This window comes from Macrobrachium rosenbergii, chromosome 4, assembly GCF_040412425.1.
Source record: "Macrobrachium rosenbergii isolate ZJJX-2024 chromosome 4, ASM4041242v1, whole genome shotgun sequence".
Lineage (NCBI taxonomy): Eukaryota > Metazoa > Arthropoda > Malacostraca > Decapoda > Palaemonidae > Macrobrachium > Macrobrachium rosenbergii.
Window position 1 is genome coordinate 27,135,745 of NC_089744.1, and position 22,265 is coordinate 27,158,009.

A 22,265-nucleotide genomic window follows, 5' to 3' on the forward strand; every position below is an offset into this window, starting at 1 on the left:
CTCCTGTATTAGGATTGATTCTGCCCAAGTCTTGGATGGTCTGAGATCCTGCATTAGGATTGATTCTGCCCAAGTCTTGGATGGTCTGTTTTTCATGTAGCAAAAGTAAATGTTCATTAAGGCATGGTTTGTATGCCTCAAAACACAAAAAAATTTTTTGTAAAATCTTAGAGATTTTCCATGTGACTGTTTTTAAATTAGTGTAATTATTACTGATATATATTGTACGTAATTCAACCTGTAAAGCTGGTTTTGCACTTTCAGCTAGAGCGTGAGAGGCCTGCATATGCCTTGCATGGAAATCTTTTATATTATGTGAAGGAAAGATTCCTACGTCGTCTAGATCTGACTAAGAACAAGTAAGAACTGGAGTTGTGTTTTTGTTTATATTTTTGTGGAGTGTAATGAGACATATAGTGAAGTAATAATGCAGTTGTTCCTATGAAGCCTAGAAACGTTTGTCTTATATTGAAATATCTTTGAATTGCAAGCTGGTTTTGTTGTTGTGACAGTTAACAGGATAAGCTAGTTAAAGGTAAGAGTTGGGGGCCCTTTCCCTCATGCCACTGTGAAGTAAATACCTCCTTGCACTGCAGTACTTTTCTTCATGTTAATGAGATTAATCAGTCACCTTAATTTTTTTTTTTTCTTATGAGTAAGGTTAGATGCGTATTTGTGTGTGGTCTTGGATATGGGACTGTGACCGAAGCTAGTCAACTAAATAAAGTGTCTAGTGTGTGTGGGGTATTGACCCTTAGTATTTTGCAAGGGGCGAGAGAGGCTTCAAGGGCTGCCCCAAGGCATAAGCAAACTCATGGGTTTGCATCTCTACTTGCTTGTGGGGTGTTGGGGGAGGAGAATTCTCTTTCTTTGGACATGAGAACAGTTGCATGTCATTGGGGCTGTTGCCATCTCCACTGGCACACCAGAGGAGGAAGTACAGGCAGTCCCCGGTTAATGGCAGGGGTTCTGTTCCCAGCTGAGCGCCGATGATCAAAAATCGTCAATAGCCAGAACATCACAGTAATTGTGGTAATAAATGACGTTTTACGATGCTGTAAGCACTGATCGGTGCTGATAAATCACTTACCAATGCCGAAAAACTGCTTACCAACACTGATAAACCACTTACCAGCGCTGAAAATCGCTTACTGGCATGGTGAAGAGGAAGAGGATTGACAATGGACTCTTGAAACTACTGTTTGGTGACCTTCAAGATGCCTTCATTAGCTCTGAAGGTCACCACAGTCAGGCATTCATAGGTGGCTATGCCACTGACATCTGGGTTAGAACAAGGCCAGGCCGCCTCTAAATTTTGGTGAGGAGTTCAGTAATCATCTTCTGCTAGAAAGGAAAGAAGTCTACTCCACTCTTTCCACCATGTCTCTTAGGCCCCACCCAAAATTCTTGTAAAGTGAAGAAAATATTACGACATTGAAGGTGGCAGCCTCCTCCTACCACAATCTGGGATGCCTGTCAAACCACTGGACAGTGCAACAGGCAGTAGATCCCGGTGTAGTCTGTCCTATGGCATAGATACTGATCTTGAAATGACTGCTGCCCACTAACGTGACAGTTTTTCCATTTTTCAGCCTCTTTTTTGGGACCACCCTAACAATTCAAGTGAAGCCCATAATGGAAAAATAAGACCTGGAGTCGTAGTTGACAATATTTTGGACATTTACATCACCTTCTCCTTGTGGAGAAGTCATTGGGAGGTTGAATGTCAATCTTTGTAGACTGACACTTTTGCCAACCCAGTTTAGGATAGAAGCGCCATTGTCCATGTTATATGGACATCAGAGAATGGGATGTCTGATTTTGGTGAGACTTAACCTTGAAAATTGTCTTCTTGCCAACTCTAGCATTGGAAAAAGGTCTTTTGTATCATTTTTGGATTTTGAAAGGGTAGATGGCTTGCAGTCTTGTTCATTTTTGAGTTTGTGACGAAAACTTGTGGTGTTACATGAGCAAGATGCAACTCTGTAGGCTTGGATGTCAATGCTTGTTTGTGGTAGTTAAGAAACCCATCACTTACAGGTTTCATGAAGTATTTTAGTGGGCATGCCAATTGTCGTGTGTGAAGGCAGGTTTCATGAAGTATTTTAGTGGGCATGCCAATTGGCGTGTGTGAAGGATGGTGTGGTACACCTTGCAAGAGCAAGTGAAACCAGGGGAGTTGCTCCATCTCTCTCATTAAGGCAGAACTCAACTGCTAGGGGAGGTGTCTGAAGACACCAGACCACTTTTTTTCATCTTTACTCATAAGTGATGTCATTTAGAATTTTTGGACACCTTCTTGGTACATGTGTTGATTGCTTAGCTTGTGTAGTTATCTAAGCTCTAATTAGGCAGATAAGCATCTCATGTAAGGTATTTGGAGGGTGTGGCTTAGTGCATGCATTGTGCACAGTCTTTTGCAGTGACTTTCTCCTTTACTGCAGACAGCCAGTGACAGTGATTTATACTGGTGGAGCTTGATGCCAGAAAGTTGATTGAGCATCCTATACAACATAGCCTTTGCAGTAGTATATGCCCAGCTGTATAGGAGGTTACAGGAGTCTGTCTTCCCTTGTTCACGTAATGGGAAAGCTAACATTTGTGGGTAGTGACTACTTTGCTTGCAGTGTCTCTATTCGCTTGCTCTGATTATTGCAAGCTCTCTGCCTTTGTGGTTGGATAGCACCTCCCACCTAACAAGTACTCCTACATTAGAGGAAGGTTTGTATACTTTGTACAAACTAGCTAATTTTTCATGTAAATTAAAGCACATTTTTCTTAAATGTACAAATCTTTGTCATATAGCAAATTCTCTCCTCCAATCAACTCTGCATATGTCCCTGTAACCAAAGAAAAAGTAAAAGCCCAGTCAGTTGACTGACTGGGACCACTCCCAGCACACACCTCACTTAACCTAAAGCTGCCCTGTAAAGCTTCTGCAACCAAATCAGCTTGTGGGTGGGTCAGAGATTCTCATATGCAAGACAAAGGTTTGTGTGTCAAGGAAAATGCAGAATATATTTATAAAGGAAAATAGCAGCTTTTAGTATGATATTGAAAGTATAGTATGTTAGATTAATTTAGCTAATCACCCTTTTATTCATTGTAGTTTAATGAGCGGTAGGTCATCTCATTAACAAAGAAATGTTCTAAAGGAGATCTCTGCACACTATTATTGCTATATAAAGATAGTAAATTAGTACAGTTTAAACAAGACCAATAAGTCACATTTCTAGACTCATAGGGCCTGCCTGAATGATCTATTCTTAAACAACTGATGAAAACTGGAGCAAATTAAAGTTAAAGAAGATTGTCTAATGAGTAAGGAGACTGTAGAAAATGGATGAAAAGTAAAAGGCAGAAGGCATTTCAGATTAGGCCAAAGGGATGTTGCAAAGAACCTTGCCATTTACAGTGTGTAACATCACTATAAACTGTACTTTCCTATAAGGTTACATTTGTAGAATTATTTTGTGAGGTGTAACCCTTTCATTGAAGAAGAGTTCATAGTACCATTAAGTACTGTACTATACTGTACGGTACTAGAGATGAAATTCATAATATGTTTCTATAAAAGTAGTGCAAACATATTGCATTTGCTGTTTTGTAGGAGAAATTGCATCACATTCTTATCATTGTATGCCTTTTTGTATAATTTGGAACTGGTTCATCTTTTGAGAGTTGGAATGCTTTTTAAGGTATGTATGACAGGCATAGTAAAATTTCTTTGAGACATAACTATAAATGACTTCAAAGAACAGTTTACAGCTTAATTTTTTTTGGTAAGGAATTTTTTGTTTTATGTATTCAGGGAGGAAAATAATACTATTTTAAATGTTAGATAAACTGAAGGAGGAAACTTTTCTGTGTGGGTTAAATTTAAATCAATTTTTGTAATTTTGAAGGGATGTAGCAGTGATGCAGCTTAGAGCAGGTCCACGAGCTCCAGTGTACAGTATGTCCTTCAACCCTGCAGAAAATGCTGTCCTTCTCACCACTCGAACTCACATCCTGGACAACAGCAATTATGATTTATATCAAGTAAGAAATGTGGTGAAAGTAAATTTTTCAGTTTGCTTGTTATATGGTAGGCATAGCTATCAAAATTCTCAGTGTTTAGTGAGTCAAGCTAATGAACTTGTGTGACATCGTGTGACATCATGGCACTGCAGTCATTCGATTGGTGTCCCATGTAAGAGAATGGAAGTGAGTACTAACACAGTAACTGCAGTATTCAAGTTTATTTTTCATTTTCTGGTAGCAAAGCATATCTTTGGTGGTTGTGAAGCATTTATTGTAGTTAATGTAACTTATGGTACAAATGCACTTCTTGAGTTGAGCAGTTTGTATAAGTGCATTATCCATAGCCGGGTCTGAAATTGAAGGGTATTGGCTACAAGGACTGTACGGTGTTCATTGCAATGCTGCCTATATTAAGTGTATTTTTTTTCATTTTAAAGTAACATTATAAACCTGCATATTTTTTTTGCCCTCCTCATACCCTATGAATATTTTTCATATTTTTCCAGGTACCCAAGGAATCAGATTCACAGAATCCTGATGCCCCAGATTCCAAACGTTCGGCTGGTCTAACTGCTGTGTGGGTTGCAAGAAACAGATTTGCTGTCATGGATAAGAGTCATCAGGTATTTCTCTCTCTTTCTCTCCCTTCTAATTATGTTTCCTGTTAATATTGCCCATTTATGATCAATATGTGCATTGTCAGACTGTTAGTAAGAAAATACAGCCTGAACCATATTCCTAATTTTTCCTGAATTTGGTACATAGGGTAAAAGTGGAGCCATAGATATAATCTTATCTGGCTATCCAGAAAGGATTTAACAATATGCCTTTTAACATCAGTGGCAAAAGTAAGGAGTCCAGGTAGTAGGAAACTGGATAGAAGACTGACTGAGTATCCAGATTGAGGTTTGTTATTAGTGGGACATGATCTCTATGGTAAAATGTCATAGGTGGTGTGCAACAGGGTTCAGAGCTTGGGTTTGCTCTTCATTATGTACATTAGTGACTTCACTTCCGAAATGAGGAAGTGTGATGTCAGAAAGTGAATTTTACTTGTGATAATGATACAACACTAAAACAGTTTCAAGAAGTCCTGGAGAAAATAGGTTAATGTTTGGAAAGATGGCAGCGTATAGAAGTTGAAAATAAAACCTGGAAAATATTAGGATAAATTAAACAGCAGTTTGCTAGGAGAGAATTGTTATTATTACCATCTGGTGTAAGAAAACTTGTTTATAGCACTTGAGATTCACCCTCCACTATTCATGGTACAGATAGACCATTTATTATTACTAACATAGTTGAAAGTAAGAGCTATGTATCACCTTTCTTTTACTAAAGACACTTGAATTATATTTTATAGCAAAAAATTAATCTGTCAAATAATGGTGGGTTTTTTGCTAACAGATGTCCATTATTTTAAGATTGTCATCAAGAACCTTCAGAATGAAGTTACAAAGAAGGTGTCCACTCCTGATTGTGATGAGATATTTTATGCTGGAACTGGCATGCTGCTTCTAAGAGATGTTGATGGAGTTTCATTGTTTGATGTTCAGCAGAAAAGGTAAGTGCATGCCTTCTCTTTAATAATAGATATTTGGAGGATAACGTAAGACAGAAATGTATAAATTCAGGCAATATGTTGGTGTATTTTTTTACATTTTGATGTCAGGTAGTGTGTGTATAGTATAAGGCATTGCTTGCACTAACCATCAAAGGTACATTTTTATATAAGTAACTTAACACTTAATTAAATAGCTATAAGTTTCTACACGTTGGCAGCTAGAATTCTGAAATTCGCGGTAGTGCTACTTTTGTTTTGGCAAGGTGACTGACCCCGTCGACTTTCGGGGTAAGAGAGGAACCACCTCAGCTAATGAAATCATTGTTTCTGCCCGCTGATGGCTGTGGGTACAGTGATTAGCAGCAGCGGTTTTCTGGAGTTTTGCTTCTCATTTAATCTTATTTTGAATAATTTGGTGAAGTATTCTCACTTTTGGTAGCATTTTCGGCACAATTAGATAGTGTTACGTATATGCCGGCTGTGTCCGATTCTGGTTCTCAGAATTTTAGGCTGCAATACCCATATAATTAAAGCTTGTTATGATGCGCATACACTGCATGACTTGTAGGACTTGACCTGTGAAGAATGTGTTTTGTGGGATGTTAGATGTGGAATACTTTGAATAGTCATTTGAACAAGTAAGACAGACAAAAAGAGGAAGACAGCTGTTGGAGCTAGTAGTAAGAAGACTTTAGCTAGTCAGGTTTCTGCTTTGTCCTTTAATGATAACATCTCTGATTCTGTCTATTTTTCTGCCCTGATCCCACTCCTCAGTCTGCACCAACCACTCCTCACCCTGGCTCCCTTACTCCCAATCCCGACCCTATTACCAGCCTTGAGTCAAGAATTAACCTTAAATTCGTGTTATTAGTAAACACAGTGGAGCAATTTGGTGCTTCAGTGAAGGTCCTAATGGACAAAGTTAGTGGTAAAAGTGCTGGTGAAGTGTCAGTGGAGGAGGTGGCTGTCTGTCCGATTCTCCTAGGCAAATGTCCCTGGAAAACTCCCCTAAACCTGGGTGGAGCTAAACTGGTACCCCAAAGGAGGTCGGTGGAGTCTGCCCACAGGCAGTCACCCCCTCAGTCAGACCTGTTGCCCTTCCCAGGTTACGACGGAGTGCTGTTGGAAAGGTGTCTCTGTGGAAGTGGATTGTCTTTCATCTAGCGTGTCTAGCAGTGATTCGAGTCCTCGGCTCCAGTGGTGCTTTAAAGGAGAATCTTGCCCATTGAAGAGGCACACAGTGGAAGTGTCTCAGCCTCCTTCAGTCCCTGTTAAAAGGTTCAAAGAACCTATTCCAGAGCAGCTCCCGTCATGTAGTTTTTGGGATAGCCCCAAATGATTCTCCCAGGATCACCCGGAGTTAGTGGGACAGTTTTCATTAGTTATGCACGCCACTGTTCGAAAGCGCTCTTCTGCTTCTAGGACCTTGTCTTCTGATAAGCACCCATCCTTAATTTCAGAGAATACGTCTGGGTATGAAGTTGTGTCTAAGTGCCCATTAGCGCCCGTGCGCCCAGCTCCTGAAATTGTAGCTCTGGAACACTCACCGTTGGCTAGATCTTTAGTGGCTTCCGGAAAGAAGCCTTTGGCGCCAAAGCGCACATTAGTGGTGCCAGAACTCCCTTTGACTCCTGGTTGTGTTGTTGCTGATTGTGTGGTCCTTTCCGAGCACCTGTTGTCTTCTGTACGCCTGTCAGCCCCTGAGTGACATTAGCTCCCAAGCTCCCATTAGCTCACGAGCACCTTTTAATGCCAAGCACCTGCTGGTGCCTGCCTGCATTTTGCCGCAAGAGAGTTTGTTGGTGCCCAAACCCATTCTAGCCTCTGAGCGCTCACTGGCTGCCGAGCTTCCTGGGCCACCCGTACTGCCAGTCTCTTCTTTAGCGCTGCCAACTCCTGCCTCTACAGTTGCAGTATTGCTCCCAGCCACGACTCCCTCTCAGTCTCTAACTGCAGTGCAACAGGCTCCCTCAGTAATGGATCCTTCCTTCCAGTTGATCCAACACCAGTTAGATAATATATTGGGCTTAATTTAAGAAAACCCCTTTGACTCCTCAGCCTATTGCGGAGCTATCTCCTATTTTGTCAGAGGAGGAAGATGATGTGGATCATGTCACCCGTCCTACGGATTATGCCTCCTTGCTAAGGTTCCTGCTGACGAAATTTCCGGATTTTTCTCACCTGCGGCTCTGTCTTCTCTGGCTTAGACTTACTTGATGGACAATCAGACGGCTAATTCTTCAAGACTTCCTAAAATGGTATTGTCCTCTTCAGCGAAGAAAGCTCTACATGAAATAGAGAGTTGACTTTCAAGTAAGAGAGGGCAGGGAAGAGCCTCCTTTAGTTGCCCTCTGTCTATATTGTCACAGAGGAGATATTTATCTTATGCAACTGGAGAGGCCCCTTCCCTGGGAGCTTCTGCCCCCTCCCAGGGAGACTTCTGCTTGACTGACTCCTCCTGAAGGTCGGCGTGTAATTTGGTGAAGATTCTTTTCTCAATGGAATTGGACCATTTAATCAAGCATCATTTTAAAGTTTTTGAAGTGCTCAGCTTCTTTTACTGGGCAGTAGGAGCTCTTGCCCGCAAGATTAAGGATTGTCCACAGGTTCCGGAAGAGTACTCTTCGGACTTTTTAGGGGTCATCTCATGCCTTGATAAAGGTATAAAGATGGTTCTCTGGAATTATCCTCGCTTTTTGCAACGGGTATTCTTAAGAAAAGGGAGCTTTGGTGTTCCTACACCACGAAGGGAGTCACCCTTTTGCAGAAATCCACACTCCCCTTTTCCCCTCTTGATCAGAAACGCGTATTCCCTCAAGCAGCTGTTCTGCAGATTGCCTCTGATCTGCAGAAAAAGTCTACCCAAGATGACCTTGCTCAATCAGCAAAGACGCTCTAGAGAGACTCCAGTCTTTACTTCGAGGACAGTTTCTCCAGTTCAGCCTCGGCCTTTTCGTGGTAGGGGCAGGCAAAGAGGTTTCCCTAGACCTCGCACAAGCGCCTGATACACCCCTCGGGCAATTAAGTAGTCTTCCAGTAAGCCACCTGCGGGTAAATGAGGATCGCGTCCTATGCACTCCTGTGAGAGCAAGAATCCTATACTTTTGGAAGCAGGGAAGTGAGAGGAACAGAAAGCTGGATTGTGAAAGTTTTGAGGGAAGGTTATTCAATCCCTTTCATACGAAAGCCTCCTTTAACCAACAAACCCGTCATATTGACGGCCTACTCTGTAGGCTCTGAGAGGTTTCCTGCCCTCTCCCAAGAAGTGTCAGCACTCCTCGAGAAACAAGCAATCGAATTGGTCGAGGACGCCTTCCCGGCGGGGTTCTACAATCACCTGTTTGTAGTCCCCAAGGCCTTGGGGGGCTGGAGGCCAGTTCTGGATGTGAGTGCCCTGAATTTGTATGTCCAGGAAACCAGATTCAAAATGGAAACGAACCAGTCAGTCCTTGCATCCATCCGCTGAGAAGATTGGGTGATTTCGGTAGACGTGAAAGATGCCTACTTCCATGTCCCAGTTCATCAGGGCTCGAAGTTTTTAAGGTTTGATTTTCAGAACAAGGTGTACTACTTCAGAGCCCTTTGTTTCTGCCTGTCCACAGCTCCACGGTTTTTCACGCGAGCCTCAGCTCCCATAGCAGAATGGGTACACCTGATGGGGTCAACATTTTGCTGTATCTCGACGATTGGCTCACTCGTTCCCAATCGAAAGACAAATATGCGGAGGACCTTCACAAGACCCTTCTTCCCACCCAGGAATTGGGCCTACTAATAAACTGTCAGAAGTCACAACTGACTCCTTCTCAGGAGATAGTTTATTTGGGGATGAGGATAAACTCACTGATTTTTCGGGTTTTTCCCTCCCCCCAAAGGATAGACTCGTGCCTTCAGAAGACAGACAAAGTCATCTCCCTTCAGTCCTGTTCTGCAAACAGCTGGATGAGCCTGTTGGGGACCCTCTCATCATGGAACAGTTCATATCCCTGGGAAAGCTACACATGAGGAACTTGCAATTCTTTCTGGAAATCAGTTGGAACAGAAAGAAATACCCAGACACTGTAGATTTTCTAATAACGCAAGAAATAAAGCAGGATCTGCTTTGGTGGAGATCAGAAACAAGCGCTCGCAAGGAAAGTCAATCCTTCCTCTAAGCCCCGACCTAGTGTTTTATTCACACGCATCAGATCTAGATTGGGGAGCCCTCCTGGGAGACAAGGAAGTCTCCTCCCTTCGGACTCCAAATCAAAAGATGTGGCATATAAATGTAAAGGAATTGACAGCAATTCATGGGGATTGCAATCATTTGCAACAGAGATGTCCAGAAAGACAGTGACTGTCCACTCAGACAATACTACGGCACTGCCTTACATCAAGAAATAAGGGAACTCATTCGTGTACCCTATGCCAAGCAGCAAGAGCTCTTCTCATTTGGGCGGATCGAAATCAGATACCCAGGTCTTAACCAGGTTCATTTAAGGGAAGTTCAATGTGTTAGCAGATGAACTGAGCCACCAAAAGCAAGATCTCTTCACGGAATGGACTCTAGATCCCCTACTGCAAAAAACCATCGTCTCCCTCTATATTGTTCACCAGCCCTGGATCCACAAGCATGGACGACGGACGCAATGCTTTATAGATTGGTCGGACAAAGACCTTTATGCCTTCCCCCATTCAAGATGGCTAGGGAAGTCATAAACAAGTTCTGGAATCACCGAAATGTAACGATGACTCTAGTTGCAGCACCATTCTGGCCAGCACAGGAATGGTTCCCGAACTTTCTGTAACTTCCGATGGACTCTCCAAGGCTGTTGCCTCAAAAGCACAATTTACTCAGACAACCGCATTTCAGGCGGTTCCATTGAAGACTGTCCACTCTGGCCCTGAACGCATTCAGACTGTCAGCAAATTGGTACGAGGGAAAGGATTTTCAAAGGCAGTTGCAGACGCTATTGCTCATTGCTGGTGACAATCCTTAAGCAGGGTTTATCAGGCCAAGTGGACAGTCTTACGTGACCGGTGCAAAGGACGCAACATCTTGTCTTCTAAGACGACTGTAGCATAGATTGGTGATTTCCTGCTCTACTTAAAATCTTCCAGAGGTATGTCTTCCTCAACAATTAAGGGCCACAGAGCAATGTTGGGCTCAGTTTTTAGACACAGAGGTGTAGATCTCTCTACTAACAAAGATCTGTCTGATCTCAAGTCATTTGATATGACCAAGCAGAAAGAAGAAAGACTGGTAGCCTGGAATCTGGACATGGTCCTGAAATGGCTTTCGCAACCATGTTTTGAGCCTCTTTGGTCAGTCTCTTTGGGAGAACTCACAAGAGAGACTTTGTTCCTAGTAGCACTAGCCACTGCCAAGTGCAGTAGTGAGCTACTTGCTATAGACAAGAGAATTGGATTCTCACAGGGTAATGCAATTTGCTCTTTTATCCTAGGTTTCTTAGCAAAAAATGAGAACCCCTCCAGTCCCTGGCCTCCCTCATTTGTTATAAAGGATCTGGTTGACATTTTAGGTCCTGAGGACGTAGAAAAGATTATTTGCCCTTTAAGGACATGAAAATACTATTTGCTGAGAACTGATAAGATCCGTGGTGTTTTGAGCAACGGTGCTCAGTTAAAAGAACCCTTCTCGCCCTCTCTCAAACAATGCTCTGGCATTTTTTATGAGATCTGATATTAGAGGCTAACTCAGATTAAGGAGTGAAGGTAAAAGTGCATGAAGTGAGGGCGATAGCCACATCCCTGGCTTTGACATAATTTGTCTATTCCCGCTATTATCCAAACAATGTTTTTGGAAATGCAAATCAGTGTTTACATCGCATTACCTGTGTGAAATTGAAACTGTTTTTGAAAATTGCAATACCATGGGTCCAATTTTGGTTACTGGTATGGTGTTGGGAGGAGTGTAGGAAGCTGTCTTCAGTCCTTTTATTTTCCACTGTGACTAACAGTGTCGGGTTGTAGGGGAGCCTGGGGCTACTATGTACCTGGAGTACCCACCAGTTTATCTTTTAATGGTTGGGTAATGGTTCTTAATTGTTGCCATTAGGCAACTGCCTTGTTAGTTCTCTGGTTTTATCATATGGTACTGTGCCCAGGGCAGGGCCAACATTGTTAATTCTTTGTGTGCAATCGGATACTCCCTTGCAGCAAAAAATCCCACCGATGTAGTAGGCAACCACTGGCTATACCCCTCGCCCCTACAGGTTGAGATGAGCGCCATCCAGAGGCAGTACTTTCCTGTAGCAGCTCTCTAAACAGGTAATGAATCAGCAAGCATTTTACCAATGCTAGCAATATTTCTATTTCCTTTACATTACATTTATTAATGGATTGGAGTTGATAATCCATGCATCCCACCTCCTACAATGTGGAATTCAGCTATGTAATTACTTGGTAAGTTACTTATATAAAAATGACATTTCTATATTAAATTTTTATACAGGTAGTGCTTGAGTTACGATAATTCGTCTTACGATAATTCGATTTTGCGATGGGGTTAGCAATTGATACCAATATGGCAATATTTAGAAAATATTTTTAAATTTCTCGCGGGCGCATGCAGTAGTGTACAATCAGGCAGCAAGAGAGACCAAATTGCAATAGACCAGCTTCTTTTCCTCCATCTCTTTATCCCATCTTCTAGTTAAAAAAGTAAAAGAGAATGATAAAAGTATAGTTAGTAATGTTATACTCTTGCTTAAATGCGTACAGCCATGAACAACCAAACAAGAAACTGCTGTTTTGCTAATAACAACTGAGTCGGATAAGAACAGCTGTTTTGCTTGTATTTCAACCATCATATGGTAGTAAACAATTACCATAATTATGTTACGAATGACGTTAAGTAGAATAGGACTGATATATTTTTATATTATACCCTTGTTTGCTATGCAGAAAAGATCGGCAAGGAAATATACTGCTAAATTTAAGCTGCAAGTTGTACCTGAAGTTGAGAATACAATGTTCAAGCTGCTAATGACTATAAATCATCGTGCATCGGCAACATGGATAAAACTTGACCGTAAATAAAACTGGAGAGAAAAGTACTTTAATCAAAACTACTGCGTATGAAAGAACACACATTACTGCTGTTTTCACACCGATAAAAGATAAGTGCATAAAGCTCGTATTATGATGAAATCTGGTGAAAAAAGCGAATGGGATCGTGATTTTTTTACACAAAACAAACATGCCCCCGAAATCAGGTGAAAATAGCGAATGGGATCGTGATTTTTTTACACAAAACAAACATGCCCCCAACGGCCAACGTTATCTATTAACAAAAAAATAGCTAAATTAATTTCACAACGAGACATATTTAAGTTATATTTCGACTTAAAACATTTCTTATAACGAAAAATATATGCTAATTAGAAGCAAGAAAATTGCTCTGAACTGAGTTAAATACAACAGAATAAACTTACCACATAATTGAATTCAAAACCAAAACATTGAACGCTATGATCGCAATTTATGATACAAAAGCAGTATGAGAGTACATAAAGTATTATTGGATACAGTGAAATAAAGCATAACATTTTAAAAGATCCATGGAAAAGATGCTCATTCAGTATGTTGATGTTTGTATAATACAATGTTAATATGTGAAAATAGAGTACAGTATAATGTAGGGTAGGCTACCATATATGTATACAATTTACTATAATGTAGGCTAAACTAATTCTTGTTTGTTATTCAATTTCTCTTTGTATTGAATTACTGTAAATCAGTCTGCATGAACCTGCAGAATTAGCTGATAATAATTACTATACCGTATATGTATAGAGTATACTTTTTAGTGTAGGCTAGGCTACCATATATGTATAGATAGTACTGAATACCCTAGTGTAGGCTAGGCTGTATTCGAGGTACGTTTTTTCCAACAAACAATGGGTTTTTTGGAACCTAACCCCATCGTAAGTACGACAATACCTGTATATACTTAGAAAGTAATTACATGATCAAAGCCCTCCCTTGTCCCTTCACATGGATGGGAAGGCATAAACATATTGATCTCATTTGCTGAGCTGGTTCCTCCCTTACCCTGAAAGTGGGCAGGGTCAGTCACCTAGCCAAAACAAAAGTAGAGCTACCTCGAATTTTCAAAATTCTAGCTGCCGACGAGTAGAAAATTATAGATATGTAATTACTTGGTAAGTATATATAAAACTTTATTTTATTATTATAAAAATGTCATTTTTGAAAAATAAGGAAAAAAAATTTACAGCTTTTGTGAAGCTGTAAATAAATTTTTAGAACCTTATTTTAACTTTGTAAGATTATCTTCTTTTAAGATAGCCAAGAGTAACACAAGGAATTCAGCATTATGGCCAGGACTCCTTTCTCTTATATGGCTCTTTTACAGAAAAGAGAAAATGAAAAGCTTGCAGTGTTGTTTAGATCAGTTAGAGCATTGATTTATGTTTTATATGAAAGCTGAGCCAATTATCTTAAAGCAGGTAACTATTAACATCAGGGACCAAGCCTGATAAAAAAAAAAACTAAAAATTAGAAAAAATAACTTTTCTTATTTCCAAAGAGAGAATAGTATTTTGTTGAAAAAGTGACAGTTCTTATTGAGAACCAGTAAAATTAGGATCAAGCTTTTAATTATACAAAAAGAACTCCCATATTTAAAAAAAATATGTAATAAAAAAAACACACTATGATCTGTATTTTTTGGAGCTAGAGCTATCACTGTTTCGAACACAATCTGTGTATGCTCTCCCCACACTAAAGAATGTAATTGACACACTGCCATAAGCACTTCATCAATCTTGACATATGGCTGCCGTGATATCCCAACCTCTTACTCTACATACTCCTCTGCAGGCGGTGGCTGTACAACTGATACAGGCAGGAGACAAGCCATTTGCTCTATCTACTTGCCTCTGAACCGTAATGTTTCATATAACAACATATAACTTGATAATACAAAATCATCTGATGAAAAGAATTTAATGTGCTCCCTGCTTGGTTTTCTCTTAGGTGATTGACATACATGGAATGTCTCAAGTGGAGACACTTGCCTTTTTTTTTTTGCTTTTTCAATTCTCATAGTGCATATAGTTTTCTATACAGTTCACTTATAATACATCTCTTCTCTGCTCCTATTGACAGAAAAAATGTGCAGAAATGTACTAAAAAGCCGGGCGTGATATGATCTGCGAAGTGCAGTGTCACTACTTTTACGTATCCGAAGGAAATGTTGCCATATATTTCCATATTTTTTTTATTTGTGAATAGACGTCCTGGGGTTATTTGAAAGTTATCAGCGTTATTGTTGATTTTTTCTTTTGGGCTTTCCCTTGGCTTGACTGTGATTTCCTTCTTGTTTGGATGAGAGTAATCAAACTCCTTTTGATTTTGTGGAGGGTGAATCTGAATTAGTGTCTGGTTTTAACAGTGTACTAAAAAGCTGGGCATGGTATGACTTGCGAAGTGCAGTGTCACTACTTTTACATGCCTGAAGGCAATGTTGCCATATACTTCCATATTTTTTTTTATTTATAAATAGACGTCCTGTAAAGTTATTCTGTAAAAATAAAATAATATTCATTCTATTTTTACATTTGTCAAAAAATAAACTAACTTTTAAATTATATCACTTAGGATAAATTTTGTATATGTGAATGGTGATGAAGGTTGCTATTTATTTACATATGTCTGTATAATGTACCTTTATATAGCATGTTGATTACATATTGTGGTTATTTTAGTGTAAAAATAAGTCAAGAAATAAAAATAAGTCAAGAAATATAAAACATTATATGTAAATTGTTTGGCGCAGGACATGCCTGGTGCCACTTTGGCAAGTGCCGAGAGGAACGGAATAATTTTAATGAGTTACTCTGAGCTCACGTTTTCCTCAATCCTGTATCAGTAGAGAAAACGTAGATAGTTTAGTGGGTAACGCAAGTATATCAATTATTTTGAACTAAACGGGATTAGATAGTTATTTACAAGTTTTATAACAATTTGTCATGTAAAGACAATGAACAAAATTGTCAATAAACTTGTCTAAAAAAATTTTTTGAGCAGTAACACCTTAAGATATGTTTACTGAGATATCAAGCAGTCCAAAACTGGCAATAACTCAATTTTGATAATTCCTTGAAATTCAAAGATTGGCGTGCCCTTTAATGCAACTTCTGGATTTGAAAATTTAATTAATATGGGTAAAAAACTTCAACACTAGGGATATTGCCAGCTTTGGTAATGTTAGGCCTATTAACAGATTTACCAACACAAATCCATCAAATTCTGACATTATTTCAAGAGTATCATTAGTATTCTCAGTGAAAGTCTATTTAGAGTTAATTAAAAAATAAATAAATTATTGTAAACTAAAATCATTTATTAAAAGTGTTCGTACTTATGTTAGCCCACGTGTCTCATCATTGCCCTCTAAATCCCTTCTCATTCCCACTAACTCCTAAAACCTTCTTGGGCAAAAGTCATGCAGGTTTTTTCAGTAATGCTCATCCCTTCACCCATGTGTCTGTTGCAATGTTGGTTTATATGGAGAACACTGCAAGAAACAGTGGTGTCAGGACATTCTTGGACTTTCTGGATGGATCTGGACAAAACTGATATGTTAAGATTTTCTCCTTTTTGATATTGTTAACGTAAGCAAAGTGAGACCACCAAGTAGTAGCATAAACTTTGCTCCTTTTGGTAAGCTAAAAATTTCGAAGCCAGGAAGGTGAGCCATTGCTGGTTATTGCATGAATTCCTCATATATTCAGTTAACTTTGTTTAAAAGACTTTTTCTAGTCTATTTAGTCTTTCTATTGTTTAGTCTTTCTGCAGTTTTTAAAAAAAATATTGTAATTGCTATTAATTCACACCATGTATTTTGACTTTTTCAGAGTTCTTGGTACAGCACGAATAGCAAAATGCCGATATGTTGTGTGGTCTGCCAACATGACCACAGTAGCCTTGCTTTCAAAGCACACCATTCTTATCTGTAATCGGAAGTTGGAGAGGCTTTGCTCGATCACAGAAACTAACAGAGTAAAGTCAGGGTCTTGGGATGATAGTGGTGTCTTTATCTACACAACAAGCAATCACATTAAGGTTAATACTGTACCTCACTTGTTTGGTTATGTGGCAGTTGGTTTGTGTTGTGATATTTTTTACTGGATTAAAAAATAGGGTTTACAAAGATACTTGGTTTATTTTATGTAATTACTTCAGGATATTGCCTGTCTTTTAGGCTCTTTTGGTTTGGTTGATAGATTAGCATAGGCAGGCACCTTACAAATAGCATATGTAACTTCCCATTTTCATTATCATGTACATGCTTAGCATATTTTGTTCTAATGTGTGACAAAGTTAAAATGAGAATTAGAATGTTAAGTATCTTTAAGATTACGATGAAAATAGCCTTAAGAAAGCAAATTAGGGGAAGAAAAAAAAATTTAAGTAAATGTATTTTACAGACCTCAAGCTTACAGATACAATAGAACAGGGAAAGTAGATGCACGACTATGAACATCCAGGAACCAAAATTAGGCCCTGGTCATGGCTTAAGGCTTTTGATGAGCTTGCCTTCACTGCCCAACATCTTAACATCTGATTAACTTCATACAGTCAGAAGGTGGATATTAGGAGTGGGAGAAACTTGTTCTAATGGTATTTTAAAAGCTTACAGGAAATGCATATTTTAGGAGTAAACCTAAATACAGTACATTGAAACTTAAGGTAATCTGATTAATCAAGTCAGATGATAATACGTGTGCTTATGTTGATCGTTTAAGGAGGTCAAACCTTGCAGATTGATTTTTATGCCTTGCATATTTGTAAAATCATCAAAGATATTTGCTGTATATACAGTATATTCAATACTACAAAATCATAGTCAGAAGGGGGATATTAGGAGTGGGAGAAACTTGTTCTAAAGGTATTTTAAAAGCTTACAGGAAATGCATATTTTAAGAGTAAACCTAAATACAGCACATGGAAGCTTAAGGTAATCTGATTAATCAAGTCAGATGATAATACGTGTGCTTATGTTGATCATTTAAGAAGGTCAAACCTTGCAGATTGATTTTTATGCCTTGTACATTTGTAAAATCATCAAAGATGTTTGCTGTGTATACAGTATATTCAGTACTACAAAATCATCACACAGTCATCAGTACACTATCAGGATTTTGATGATTTTTAGGCTACATTGGTACTGATGTTTCTATGACTTGCTTATGTTAAAGGGGTGTTTTTAAGCAATTATATTTATAGCATGTTTAGGCAGAACAGAATTTTCTGCTAATGGATATTTCAATGCTGGATTAAAGATTAAAGTCTGTTATTGAACTGACAGATCTGAAACAGGTATTGATAGAGTTAGAGAAGAGTGGATATGCCTGAAAAATTGGAATGTCACAGCATCCTTTACCAAAAAGTGCAAATTAAGAGCAACATTTGTATCAAAAAACAAATTTTATTTATTGAAATGAGAAATTTTGTGTAATAAGAATAATTATTGAGATAATTTATTGTTTAATCCAATCTGTTGTAAGTTATTTCCATTTTCTTATCTTGATGAACACGGAAAGGGAGGGGTCAGTTTGAATCACTTAGGATTTGACACCAAAGGAATGTACAGAATATTTTCTAGGGCTGATGGCTGTAAAACCATTCAAACTAATTTCTCGATAGGTACAGTAATTTGAAAATGACTAGAGTGGTTAAAACCCTTTTTACATATATTCTTTCTTTCAGTATGCCCTAACCAATGGTGACCATGGCATTATCCGTACCCTTGAACTACCTGTGTATGTAACAAGAGTTGCTGGGAGCTCTGTGTATTGTCTTGATCGCCAAGTTACACCAAGAGTTCTCACCATTGACTCCACAGAGTTTCGATTTAAGTTGGCTCTGGTGCAACGTAAATATGATGAGGTATGTAAGGTATCATTCAGGTGCTAGCAGTATTCTCAATGCCTCTTTTGCCTCTGATGTTAATGATAATAGATTTTTTAGAATTTGTCAGATAAGCTTCAGCTTTTCATGACTGATGCTCTGAATAGGTGGATAATTTTTAACAAGTAAAGGTGATATGACTCAGTTTGCACAAATATGCTTGAATTTGATCCTACCATAATTGATTAACATTGTAATCTTACCACTGCATTTAAGGGAGCAGTTATGCTTTGGTTTTTATTCTGTATCTAGTCATGGAAGATCTAACTGAATTAGCTTATTGGTCTGGTGCAACATAAAAATAATACTTACGGTGAAGGTGTCATGACAGTTATTCACTTTTATTATGTCTGTATGTTTTGCTTGCGTAATGTCATTTTAATTATCACGGTTATATGGAAACATCATAGGGATAATTTTGTTTTATAAATGTGTCCAATTTACAAATTGGATTTGTAAATTAATAACATACAACTGTTCTCCTTCATGAATTTTATGTCTATTCCCATCTAATATTGCTAAAATTTGTAGGTGTTGCAAATGGTCAGAGGAGCCAAACTTGTTGGTCAGTCCATTATTGCATACCTGCAGAAGAAGGGTTACCCAGAAGTAGCTCTCCACTTTGTGAAGGATGAGCGTACCCGGTTCATTTTGGCACTTGAGTGTGGCAATATTGACGTTGCACTTGAAGCAGCCAAAGCTCTGGATGACAAAGGTTGCTGGGAGAAGCTTGCTGAACATGCTCTCTTACACGGCAATCATCCTGTGAGTATTCATGGGTCCGGATTTAATATTTTTTAGTGTTTCTATGAATATATTTTTACTCCAATGTGAATGATTTATATGGTTCATCTCTGAAAGCACTTAAGTGATTGCTGTAATAATGTTTTATTTTCTGCATTTTTAGCTCCATTTACTTTAGTAATATGAATATTGCTATAACAGTTTTGTTGATTTTTTAGTAACTTTCATATTACCAAACCCTTTCATTATATACTTGCTGTAAGGTTGCTTTTCATCCAACTTCTAGTCACCATCGTCATAATCTTTTAGATTTTTTAACATCATTGCATTAAACATGAAGTACATTCTCTCCACTGTCTTCTTTCCTCTGCTCTGCTCTGTGTGCCTGAGCTCTTAGCAGCCCTTTTTCTTATCTTTCCTCTTTGTCCATGATTTCTTAGGCTCTTCAGTAGGATTTTGTCTTGGTTTCTGACCAAGTATTTTTTCTCCTCCACTATAATTGTCTTTTTTTTATTTCAACTTTCAGGTTGTTGAATACTGCTATCAGCAGACAAAGAATTATGACAAGTTGTCCTTCCTGTACCTGATAACTGGTAATATCGCGAAACTTCGAAGAATGATGAAAATCAATGAGATCCGCAAAGATTATGAAGGATGGTACACAAATGCTCTCTACTTGGGTGATGTACCTGAAAGGATCAGAGTCTTGAAAGCATGTGGTAAAACATCTTTGGCTTTACTTACTGCTTCCACACATGGTTACCAACAGGTATATGTAATAGTTTTTTCTTTTTCGTGCTTTATGCAGAATGTATCATTTTAAGGGAAATTTGGTACTATAGTGTTTTAACTATAAATAAACTATACATGTTAGTTTTTCTTTGAGAACTTTGGATATAATTAATTTAAAGTTTAAGGGATTTTCTGTTCATGCTATAAATTACCATTGAAAGTATAATTTAGCATGTTTATGATTTTTCGTACCTTGTAAACAAAGACACGATTTAGTAGTTTCTGTTAGTTTTGACGATACGTGTAAAATTTGTGGCTTCCTGTGTGTCTCATCTTCATTGCCAGTTTATGTTCATTGATTCATTTTCCCTGCTTTTCAGGAAACTGAATCTCTTGCAGCCCATGTTGAAGCTGGAAGTATCCCAGAGCCTTTACCAAGTGCTCAGTTACTGCAGCCTCCAATTCCTGTACAGCCTATGGATACAGCTTGGCCTCTCCTGACAGTGGCTAAAGTAAGAAGGGACATCCATATCTGGTGCCTTTATTTATTTATTTATTTATTTATTTATTTTTTTTTTTTTGAAAGCTAAATGAGTGAGTTGCATAAAATTTAAACAAGTAATTGTTGTCCTTGTCGACAGTAATATTAAAGGGAAAATGTTGAATTTGTGGTATTGGAAAAATGATTACTTGGTTTTGTCATTTTTATTAGTCCTCTGCTGACAGAATTGTGGGACAGTAGTGTATCACCATGTTAATCATATAAGTGCCTAATTTTCAAGTACCCAAAATCCCAGGCTTACCAGACATGCGTTAACAGGGATAGTGTTTTCCATTGGACAGGTGTCAACCCACCTAGTAATGTAGCTCCTTTCATGAGTCTCGTGATAGTTAATGCATTTACTAATCTCCAGATTGTGTAAATAATGATCAGTGTCTTCTTCTTCATTAGTACTTTTCATTTTCAGTATTATTTATTTGGTAATATAAAGAACTTTCAATCTAAGACTTTTTCTGTGTGTTGTCATTCCAGGTTTCATTGGTGCACCCAGTGTTTTCTTTTAACTACATATTTATTTTCGGTTTTCATTTTTGCAAAATTATCTTTTGAGTTTTTTTCTTCTACTTTCTAATTTTCTTGTTTGCAGCTGTGTTAAGTATTGTTACTCCCCTAACTAGGTAATGATCAGTCACTAGTTTGCACATAGTGATTCTTGCTTATTTTGCTGTGTAATTCGTCTCTATTCTCTGCTGCTTTTTTGAAGATTTTCTCTCTTTCCTTTTATGTTCTTTCTGTAATGAATGGCTTCTTATTGCTCCACACATTTTAATTGCATTTTACTGTTTTGGCCACTTCGTGTTCTTAGTGGTTCTTTTGCTCCTTGCATATGTCTTCCAGGACATCCATGTACTACATTCTTATATCTATTGGACAAGAGTCCTCATCTATTGTGCAGCTTTTTTGGAGGTCAGTTAATTTCACCTCTTTTCATCTGTGAGATGTGCCACAGCTAGCTGCTTGATCAGTGATACCACTATGCTCAGATGAGAAGGTGGTGTTTTCTTTATCCTTGAAGTCTTCCTACTTCAACCTCTTCTGATTCATAAGTGCCCAGGTCTGGCTCAAGGATGTTTCATTTGACCCATGAATATTTAATTGAATAACCCACATGATCCAATCAGCTTATGCAGTATTTTATTTGCATGTGCAAACTTCAGCCAACAGTGATTTCCAAATTTTGGAAACAAGAAAGTTAAGGCAATTTTGTCAGTATTTTTTATCATTTAAAGCCCTGCAGTTTATTAGATAAAATTTAAGTGTTTGTATTAAAGATCAACCCTTCAGACCAGCTGTGTTAGTCTAGTGTTTTGACTTGGCTTCATTAAATTAATAAATAATGAGAAAGGTGGTCCTTGAGGCATATTCTTGAATAACATAGGATGAGAATGTTTAACTAAGAGTGACTGTCCAGAAGTTCAGGTCCTTTTCAACATCTACAGTATGTCAGGAGGAGCACTGAGATCCCAGCCATCATGAATGCAAGTACATGGAGATGTCTAGTCAAACTTTGGCAGTTTTTATCTGGGGAGACTTGTTATACAAGTGGATGGGGTTTTACATGTTGGAATCTTTAGTTCAAGTGGGTCAAGATTTACTGGTGGAGAAAGAGATAATGCGCTCCTCTTCCTCCTAATTATTACCCATGTTCATTCATCGCTCATCCCAAAAATGTAGTTTTCTGGGGTTACAAGCTTCAACACTTCT

General features: G+C 38.5%; 1 protein-coding gene across 2 annotated transcripts in view; it reads left to right on the top strand.

Moving 5' to 3' along the window:
• The window catches only part of alphaCOP (coatomer subunit alpha), a 67,054-nt gene that overhangs the window by 18,871 nt on the left and 25,918 nt on the right, over positions 1-22,265 (top strand). For both annotated transcript variants that reach the window (XM_067091911.1, XM_067091921.1), the window contains exons 8-16: positions 265-359; positions 3,906-4,041; positions 4,530-4,646; positions 5,448-5,587; positions 16,468-16,675; positions 18,323-18,502; positions 19,055-19,288; positions 19,794-20,036; positions 20,380-20,511. In XM_067091911.1, coding sequence (XP_066948012.1) covers positions 265-359; positions 3,906-4,041; positions 4,530-4,646; positions 5,448-5,587; positions 16,468-16,675; positions 18,323-18,502; positions 19,055-19,288; positions 19,794-20,036; positions 20,380-20,511 — 1,485 coding nt within the window. The remainder of the gene's footprint in view (positions 1-264; positions 360-3,905; positions 4,042-4,529; positions 4,647-5,447; positions 5,588-16,467; positions 16,676-18,322; positions 18,503-19,054; positions 19,289-19,793; positions 20,037-20,379; positions 20,512-22,265) is intronic.